This window comes from Girardinichthys multiradiatus, chromosome 21, assembly GCF_021462225.1.
Source record: "Girardinichthys multiradiatus isolate DD_20200921_A chromosome 21, DD_fGirMul_XY1, whole genome shotgun sequence".
NCBI lineage: Eukaryota > Metazoa > Chordata > Actinopteri > Cyprinodontiformes > Goodeidae > Girardinichthys > Girardinichthys multiradiatus.
The window spans coordinates 19,938,364-19,948,910 of NC_061813.1; the positions used below are offsets into that span (position 1 = coordinate 19,938,364).

General features: G+C 40.8%; 1 protein-coding gene across 1 annotated transcript; it reads left to right on the plus strand.

The window, feature by feature from the left end:
- The first annotated feature begins 5,694 nt into the window (after positions 1–5,694).
- Positions 5,695–10,509, plus strand: pdia4 (protein disulfide isomerase family A, member 4). The gene is made up of 10 exons (XM_047349701.1): positions 5,695–5,991; positions 6,324–6,498; positions 7,095–7,300; positions 7,398–7,536; positions 7,634–7,839; positions 8,049–8,207; positions 8,394–8,545; positions 8,744–8,900; positions 9,485–9,718; positions 9,854–10,509. Exons 1-10 carry the CDS (start codon positions 5,916–5,918, stop codon positions 10,264–10,266), a joined length of 1,917 nt encoding a protein of 638 aa, XP_047205657.1. The 5' UTR covers positions 5,695–5,915; the 3' UTR covers positions 10,267–10,509.
- Positions 10,510–10,547: the final 38 nt, after the last annotated feature.

Below are 10,547 nucleotides of genomic sequence, written 5' to 3' on the forward strand. Positions count from 1 at the left end.
AATTAAGGAAATAGGGGCCAATCGATCGGCCGGCCAATCAATCAGTGCACCCCTATTTACAATGCTTTGCTTTTGATAGTTGCTGCAAAGTAGGACTGAAAGCAATGTGAGAGAGTAAACTGCCCAAAACCAGTGCTGACCACTTACAAAACCACAAATCCCACTAGTGAAGCTTTCGTAGGCGAACGGAAAAATAAACACTCAGTTCTTATATACTGGGCAAAACTTCAGTAAAGCAACTTATTTAATGTAACGTCTAACTGCATAATTCATGTTTTTAGCTGTCAGTGATGTTGAGTATTGAGCAATTCCATTTTTAGTTTGTTCTAAATTTCAGAATGCAACCTTAAATGTTTTTTAAATACATTTTTTTGCCTTTTTCTCCTCGCCTCCCTCCAAAAAGCATCAATCTCATAAAAGTAGCCAACGTGGTTATCTCAGTTCCTTTGTTTATACTGGCATAAAACATTTCATAGATCAGCTGCTTGAGAATTGAACAGGTGTGTCCAATAAAGACAGATAATTCTTTAAGTTTCTGTGTTTTTGGTTTTTATAAATTAGGACAAAGGGAAGGGTGCAATATTGAGTACCTCTGCTTACCTCTGCCAAGATTGTAAAATTTCCCCACTCAATATTTTCACCTAGTTCACTATAATAACCTGAAAATATTAATACTAAATAGTGGTAGTTGCCAATAGTAAACTATGTTCTAAAAATTCAGAAAAATCATATTCAACTTAGCAAGTGTCTTAATAATTTGCTTGAGCGGTTTATTAGAGTGGATTAGCTATGTGAAATGACAACACATAACTTCAATACTGTTTAAAATAAACAGAACTGGCAAACAAAATGGGTTTTTTCTAATTCAGACAGGGTCGATATTATACTATTATACTAGCTTTGAATACATGCACACATCCTCCTCAATCTTCTAATCAGTGTTTTGAAGGTTCCCCATTGTGTGTTTGTGGTTTAAAACCAAGGCCTAATAAGTTTTCACTGATCATGACCAACTGCAGCTGGTAATTTTCTGGCCAAAAAGTCCAATAAATAAGGAAAAAACTTTACATGAAACCACTTTCACTGATTTTCATGTTTTTGTTTAGGTACAGATTAGTAAACAACACATTCTAATAACTCTGGACTGACACTCAACAAAGGGTTATACACTTCCTATTGAAAAAAACTTTGCAGATAAATATTACACAAAAAAAGAAAGTGCTGTTTATTATTTTTTAGCTTAAATTAGAAATTAATCCTGATTTTAATATTTAGAAATGCGATATTTATATTTAGTAATCATGCAGATAATCAATTACAAATACAATTTGAACGTCATCGTGCTTTACACTTAACCTTCCAGTAGAGGGAGCTGTTTCCCAAGAATGGGCCCAGTCAACAAGTTTATTAACTCCATTAAAGACCCATTTTATTCCAGTACTTAAAGCTACCATGTGGAGAATTTGTTTAATGTAGAGAAATATCAAATTTACCTCTGAGCTCGAATGACTCTTTTAAACCTGCTTAACACGGTCCTGTTTGAACAAAGTTTTATTCTGGTTCAAAGTCTGGTCCATTCCATGTCATAAATCAAGTGGACAAACACAATAAAAACATCCGGCAGAAAGTGCTCCATTAGAACAGCATCATGGATGGTTTGTGTAGAAACTGTTGGATCTGATAGAGCTGGTCTAGGTAGGATATTTAAGCAGGTATGTAATTCAGCACTTTAATTCCTGTTGTATCCTGAAGATTTTTAGCATTACTTTATTCTGTGTCCTGTATGAGCGCTCAGATCCTCTGCTGAAATACCTCATACAGATCCAAACCAGCCATCCACTGATCATCTTCTGCTGACACATTCGAGGATCTTCTCATCACATCAGCTGCTATTTAGAGAAGGTTGCTGCTTTAGGCCATATAAACATAATTAAACACTCATTTACTTACAACAATCAGAGCTAATGTTGTGTAGCATTAGCTGTACTGGATATAACAGTCATTTTGACTCAGATGTTTCCTTAAAAAAAGAAGATCTTGCATTAAAGCAGCTGGACAGGTAAGCAGTTGATGGTCCTGAATGTTCAGTTCACCTTGAAGCACCCAGCCTGTTTACCCAAAGTCCAGTTACGCTCATACTGAGTGCAGCAATGTTGTATGGATGTAGACCAATGTCAAATACTCTCATTGGTGTTTTACGTACTTTCTGCCGCCCCATCAGCAGCTCTTTCTCCTCTACATCAATTCTGCGATGGAGTGTCCTCTGCCACTCATCAGTGGCTGATAAAATGCTAGAGGACATCTGGATGGACATGAGTCTGTGAGATGCACTCACAGAATGAACATACAGCGTCGCTTACCCAGAGACAACAGTGCAAACAAGATCACAGTGACCTCTCTGAGAGGATAAAGCAACCCGACGGTTAAACTAACAAACCTATCGGTTGAAGCATGAACAGAACATATCGAAAGAGTATAATTAAGTTTCTCTGCTCTGCTTTTCTCTGCTCTTAAGCTTCCTGTAGGGCCAGCAGTAAACACATTGTGCAGTGCCTGAAAGAGCCTTACCTCCAGACGCTGCAGTCGTACATGTGGTCATTTACTTATTGTTGGTTCACTTTATTATGCTGTGCCTTCAGTTGGTTTTCGAAACCTTTTTGTCAGTTATGTCTATTTGCTGCATTAATAGGAGATATTTGTTAATTTTAGATCTTTACCGTGTAAAAATAATCTTTTTACATGTATTTATGAATGATTTGTACCAGAACACAACTGAGCTGTCACTCCCATATTTAGGTTTTTGTAAATCACATAATCAGAGACCTACAAAAAATCTGAGTTTTCTTCTCATCTCCTATTTGGGGTCTGAACCACATAGTGTTGTTGTCCTGCTTGTAGAATCTGCTATTTGTAAAAGGTACCTGGATTTTCAGCTCAGACACTGCCCTACATTGGTCTCTTGGCCATGAGGAACCTCCTCCACTCAGAGCAAAGTATCTTTCATCTGGAGAATTATTCATGGTTTTCAAACTTTTATATATATATATAAAAATCTGAAAAGAATGACATGCATTTGCACTGAAAGCCAGTGCCACCATTTGCCTCTAGAAGAAAGGGCAAAATTTCAGTCTCTAGATCAGCAAAGCTGGTGGAGATTCCCCAAAAGACAAAAACCATAACTGCAGTGAAATGTGATTCTACAAAATACCGACTTAGGAAGGCTGAACAGTAATGCCCTCCACATTTTTCTGGGTATTTTGTTTTGTAAATTAATTCAGACCCATGCATAATGTCCTTCCACTCCCCAAGTATTCACTACTTTCCATTGATGTATCACATAAAATTACAATAAAGTACACTGCTCAAAAAAATCAAAGGAACACTCAAATAACACATACTAGATCTGAATGAATAAAATATTCAATTCAATTCAGTTTATTTATATAGCGCCAATTCACAACACATGTCGTCTCAAGGCACTTCACAACAGTCAGGTACATACATTCCAATTAATCCTAACCATGGAACAGTACAGTCAGATTCAGTTATTTATTCAAATTGGATAAAAAGTTTTTCTGTCAAAATAAACCCAGCAGATTGCATCCAGTCAGTGACTTGCAGCATTCACTCCTCCTGGATGAGCATGTAGAGACAGTGGACAGTCACTGGTGTTGACTTTGCAGCAATCCCTCATACTGAGCATGCATGTAGCGACAGTGGAGAGGAAAAACTCCCTTTTAACAGAAAGAAACCTCCAGCAGAACCAGGCTCAGTGTGAGCGGCCATCTGCCACGACCGACTGGGGGTTTGAGAGAACAGAGCAGAGACACAAAAAGAACACAGAAGCACTGATCCAGGAGTACTTTCTATGGGAAGGAAAAGTAAATGTTAATGGATGTAGCTACTTTAGTCATTTCACCTAGAAAGAAAGAACAGATCAACCCAGTTTTCAAGGTTAGAGTCTGAAAGAGAGCACATAGAGTTAGTCACAGTAGAAGCTCAGTCAATCGCCATGTCTAGGAGAGAGAAAGGGTTAAACACTAAAAGACAGGGCTATGTGGATCATCAATAGAGGGTGAGCATTAAGTTGTTGCCAGCAGAAGCTCGGACGATTCCCCTCTCCAGAAAGGTGTCACAGGTAGACACAGAGTCGGGCCAGGTGTAGCTTCTAGGAAGAGAATAGAGAGAACAAAGTTAAAAGCTGAAATAACAGCAAATAATGCAAAATTGGAGAGTAATGTGAGAATGTAGCGAAGAGGGTGAAAGTGGTCATTATGTCCTCCTGCAGCCTAAACCTATAGCAGCATAACTACAGAGATAGCTCAGGATAACCTAAGCCACTCTAACTATAAGCTTTATCAAAAAGGAAAGTTTTAAGCCTAGCCTTAAACGTAGACAGGGTGTCTGCCTCACGGACTAAAACTGGGAGCTGGTTCCACAGGAGAGGAGCCTAATAACTAAAGGATCTGCCTCCCATTCTACTTCTAGAGACTCTAGGAACCACCAGTAAATCTGCAGTCTGAGAACGAAGTGCTCTGTTAGGAACATATGGAACAATCAGATCTCTGATGTATGATGGAGCTAGATCATTAAGGGCTTTATATGTGAGGAGGAGAATTTTAAATTCTATTCTGGATTTAACAGGGAGCCAATGAAGGGAAGCTAAAATAGGAGAAATATGATCTCTCTTTTTAATTTTCATCAGAACTCTTGCTGCAGCATTTTGAATCAGCTGAAGGCTTTTAACTGCATTTTGTGGACATCCTGATAGTAAAGAATTACAATAGTCCATCCTGGATGAGCTGCACTACCTGAGCCACTTGTGTGGGTTGTAGAGTCCGTCTCATGTTACCACGAGTGTGAAAGCTCCACCAACATTCAAAAGTGACCAAAACATCAGCCAGAAAGCATAGGTACTGAGAAGTGGTCTGTGGTCCCCACCTGCAGAACCACTCCTTTATTGAGTGTCTTGCTAATCACCAAAGATTTCTCCCTGTTGTCTATTCCATTTGCAGTTTTATTTCACAGAAGTTTGATTTACTTGGAGTTATATTGTGTTATTTAAGTGTTCCCTTTATTTTTTTGAACAGTGTACATTAAAGTTGATGGAAAGATTTTACTTTTCATGATTAGGGCTCTTTGTAGGATAACTTGATAATCATCAATTTAACTTGGATCTGTAGGCAATTTGTACCATTTATGTATTTAAATCTAGAAAAAAAAAGGAATTTCAGAAGGTGGTTTCCAGAGTCATCAGATGAAAATCAGCCTACAGTAGATTAAGAATAATAAATCACTAGTCCTGTATAAGATATTTTCAGGTTTTCATCGTGTTTCATAAAATGGGCGACTTTTAAATAATTTACATAATTTTCAGACTTTGTAGATAGGTTTTTCGATCCCATGGTTCTTACATATGCTGGCATGGTCAGGTTCAAGGACTGGGAAGAAGGAAAATCAGCCCAAATCTCTGACAGACCTTCCGAAAAAATTAAAATCTATTGACCAGTTGTCTGCTTGTATGCAATGAATAAAGCAATCATCGGTGGTTTGACACTTTTGCCCAGGTATCTACACATCAACACGAGGAACAAGATCAACACAAGTATCCAATGGCGACCTTTAACGTCTCACACCGAGAAATTGAGTGGCGACTTGTGATTGGAGGACGGCAGGCGGTCAGAGCCAATCAGAGCGTGGCAAGTCAGACAAGTTGCAGACGGAGAAGGCGGTGTTTGTATTTTCAGATGTGAGAGTTTGTATGAAACCACAAACCAAAGGATTTCACGGCATCACAGCGTCAGTATTGATCCGGGCAGCGGATCTGTGGGACAGCCTTTCTATTGATGACATTAATCAGCATTATAAGCTCGGTTAATTAAAGGGCTACAGCTTCCGGGAGAACCACAGGGACAATGAGGAAGGTTGCTCTGCTGCTAATTGTGCTCCTCGGCGTTGCACACTTTGCGACTGTCTGCAGATGTGAAGATGGTGAGTCTGGCGTGTTGTGATGTTGTTTCAACCCAAAATATGAAATGAGCGCGTCGTTGCTGCTGTTAATGTGTGTTTCCTAACGGTTATCGCCATTTAACCTAGCTAGCTAGGTAACTGAACATAAGTAGCCTACTAGTTAGCTTGTGGCCGACAGTCCTCAGTCAAATCTTGAATCTGCATGGTGGTAACAGTTGAAATCCTCATATTCACGATGTCTCAGCATTTTGTGAGCTTATTTTCAGTGTGCAGCACCGTTACAAAAGCAGGGAAAGGTCTAAATATGGCTTCGTTCTGCTTGTCTTTGCACCTTCCTGCTGGCTGTCATTAAGATGCAGCAGAAAACAAAGGGGAGGCAGCTGATGAGGACAGTGATGAGGAGGAGGAGGACGACGAGGATGACACGGAGGTGAAGGAAGAGAACGGAGTCCTGGTTCTCACCAACAGCAACTTTGACACCTTCATCGAGGGGAAAGACACGGTTCTGGTTGAGTTTTATGCACCATGGTACGTTTGCTTATTGTAGTTCTTGGAACTGTATAATCTGCCTTTCATCTTTCCAATTTTGTCACATTACAATCACAAACTTCCATGTATTTTATTTGGATTTCATGACAGAGGAACACAAAGTAGTGCATAATTGTGAAGAACATAATTCATGCTTTTCAAGATGTTTTAAGGATAAAACACTTCATCGCCAGACTTCATCGCCAGACTTTGTAGTACTTTGTTCTCCCTGACCTGTCTGCTGTCCACCTTGGTCTTCTTCATGGACTAATTAAGGGACTTCTGAAGGCAGTTGGTTGCATTGGATTTTATTTAAGGCCCTAAATACAAATGTATTATTCACTTTTCATGTTTTAATTGTGAAACCACAAAAAACTGCATTATTTTCCTTTCACTTCACAATTATTTTCCACTCTGTGTTGATTAATGACATCATATCCCAATACAATATGTGGAGGTTTGTTGTTGTAATGTCACAAATGGGAAAAGCTTCAAGGGACTGTAACATTTTTAAGATCAGATGATAAGAGAGGTCAAAGTAAATGGCTGATGGCCATTTTCCGTATGCAGATGTATATTCTTGTTTATGTTGTCAGGTGTGGCCACTGCAAGCAGTTTGCACCAGAGTATGAGAAAATCGCTCAGACCCTGAAGGAGAACGACCCACCGATTCCTGTGGCCAAAGTGGATGCCACAAAAGCCAATAGGGTAGCGAGCAGGTTCGACGTGTCGGGGTATCCCACCATTAAGATCCTGAAGAATGGAGAGCCTGTCGACTACGATGGAGAGAGAACTGAAAAGGGTGGGAATTCAGCAGAGGCTCTTTGTACATTTTTTATTATTATTATTATTTTTTAAGAACATCAATAAAGTGCTCATTGGTCCAATATGTGTTACAGCCATTGTAGCGCGGGTGTTGGAGGTGTCTCAGCCGGACTGGAAGCCGCCTCCTGAGGCCACACTGGTGCTGACAAAGGACAACTTTGATGAAACGGTTGATAATGCAGACATCATCCTGGTGGAGTTCTACGCTCCATGGTGCGTCACCTCTTCTTTAATGCAGATTACAGTCATAATTCTTACTAATTGTCTTTGCTTTCTAGGTCCAGTGGTAAAATAAAACTGTCTTCTGCAGGTGTGGACACTGTAAGCGTCTTGCTCCGGAGTATGAGAATGCTGCGCAGGAGCTGAGCCAGCGCTCCCCTCCTATTCCTCTGGCCAAGGTAGATGCCACAGTTGAGACGGAGCTCGCCTCACGCTTTGGGGTCACTGGTTACCCCACGCTGAAGATCTTCAGGAAGGGCAAAGCGTTTGAATACAATGGTCCCAGGGAGAAGTACGGTAAGCAGACCTGTCACATTGTTTTGGATAAAGTGTGCATTACTGTCCTCGCTTGAAAGCAAACAGTACTCCAAATATTTGTACCGCTAGTTAAAAAGGGAAATCCCCGAACTCGATCCGGCTCATGCACTGGTATCAGGGAAAGAAAGAGACTCTCTGTATTCCTGATTGTTTGTTGCTCCTGTAACAAGCTGATCCTTCACCTCCAGGGATCGTTGACTTCATGAGTGAGCAGGCAGGACCCCCCTCTAAGCAGGTCCAGGCAGCAAAGCAAGTACAGGAGCTCCTGAAAGATGGTGATGATGCCGTCATAGTCGGCATATTCTCCAGCGAGCAGGATGCCGCCTACGAGATCTACATTGAAGCTTGTAAGCAGTTCTCTATTATGGGTTCAAATGTTACTGCATTTTTGCAGCCCATTGTTGCAGAAAAGGTTGCATAAGGACGCCTACAGCGTGAATAGTTCGCAAATGTTTTCTTGTCTCTTTGGAGTGCAGTTTTTTTTTTTTTTTAAAGGATCTTTGCCGATAATCAAACTGCTTTCTATCTGGCAGGTAATGCTCTGAGGGAGGACTTCGTCTTCCGTCACTCCTTCAGCTCAGAAGTGGCCAAACTGTTGAAAGTGTCTCCTGGTCAAATTGTCATTGTTCAGCCTGAAAAGTTCCACTCAAAGTATGAGCCGGTTTCCAACAAACTTTCAGTCAAGGTGCCATCTACTATTTCAATTCTTTTCTTTCGCCAATTTTTACTCTCTAGTCGTAGTTTAATTTGAAGGACTTCCACTAGTCCTGAAACGTTTCAGTTTAGTTTCATGGCACTAAGATGCAAGCAAGCCACACGCCTCATTGAGCAGCAACCCCTAAAGAATGTCCGGATTGAATTTTAAAGTGTCCTAAATGTGCAGGAGTCTACATCGATGTCTGAAGTCCAGGATTTCTTCAGGAAGCATTCCGTTCCCCTGGTGGGACACAGGAAACCCAGCAATGATGCCAAACGCTACGCTAAGAGACCCCTGGTGGTTGTGTATTATGGAGTCGACTTCAGCTTTGACTACAGGATAGGTGAGCTAAACATTCGGTATCTTGCAAACGTATTCACACCCCTTGTACTTCACATTTTCACATGCTGCAGCCACATTGATTGTTAATGGTAGACCAAATAAAGCGGCCCATAGTAGTAAAGTGGAAGGAAAAATCTGTACAACCACCTTTTTTTTTTTTCTGCAGTCAGTGTGTTTTAGGATATGTTAGTACCAGCTTCACACATATATAGTTTTTGCCAAGTTGTCTTTGCAAAATTGCTCAAGCTCTGTCAGATCATCCTCACAGCATGATGCTGCCACCACCATGTTTCAGTATGGGGATGGTGTGACCTACTGTGTTGGTTTAGTTGTACAGTTTGTTTTTCATCAGACCAGGTGGCTTTTGAAGACAAATATTTGCACCAGACTTTAAGTTTGAATAATTTTTAACTTGAAGATTCAGACTGGTGTTCTTGTTCATATTTTTAGACTTTTTATTTGTCCATTTTGTGTTTGCGATCAGTCATGTTTTTTCTGTGGTTTTAATGTTGGACAGCTGCACGCCACCTGTGAAGAAGAGTCATCTCTGCATTAGCAAACATTCATCTTGTTTTTCACTTTCAGCCACGCAGTTCTGGAGGTCCAAGGTGCTCGATGTTGCCAAAGACTTCCCAGAGTACACGTTCGCCATCGCCGATGAGGAGGATTATGCCGAGGAGCTGAAGAGCCTGGGCTTAAGCGAGAGTGGAGAGGAAGTTAATGTTGGGATTTTGGCAGATGGAGGGAAGAAGTTTGTCATGGAGCCGGAGGAGTTTGACTCGGAGGTGCTGAAAGAATTTGTTATTGCTTTTAAGAAAGGTGGGTTTTTGTTTCAGTTTGTCACTTTCAAAGAGAGTTTATAGTAAAAGCAACCTTGTTTTTACATATTTGCAGTATTTATTATTTTTTCTTATTTATAAATATGTGCCTGCTTGTCTTGAATTTTGTTTACAGGAAAGCTCCAACCCATCATCAAGTCCCAACCAGTGCCAAAGAACAACAAGGGACCAGTTAAGGTTGTGGTGGGAAAGACCTTCAATGAAATAGTCATGGATGACCAAAAGGACGTCCTGATCGAGTTTTACGCCCCCTGGTGCGGTCACTGTAAAAAGCTGGAGCCCGATTATTTGGCACTTGGCAAAAAGTACAAATCTGAGAAGAACCTAGTGATCGCCAAGATGGACACTACGGCCAACGACGTGCCGAATGACCGCTACAATGTGGAAGGCTTCCCCACGATATACTTTGCCCCCAGTAACGGCAAGCAGAGCCCAGTTAAATTTGATGGTGGTGACAGAACAGTAGAGGGGCTCAGTAAGTTTGTGGAGGAGCACGCCACAAAGCTCCAGAAGAGAGATGAACTTTGAGATTTTTTCTCAGCGAGGAGATAAGAACTCTTTAACGGTGCTCTGTTGGAGTCCGGGAGGCCAAAGGGAACACAGCGGTTTCTAAACGGTGTTACTGACGTTCTGTGATGACCCGTTTCAATAATCCTTTTTAGTTTCTGTTCATTCTAAGAGATTCAGCTTCTGTTTCTGAAAGCATGTAAGCACTGACAGTTTTTTAAAAATAAAACTGAAAATGATGGTGGCTTTCTGCACCAGCACTCAGAAGAGACTCCTTGTCGTAGTAAATCAAAGCAAGTCGT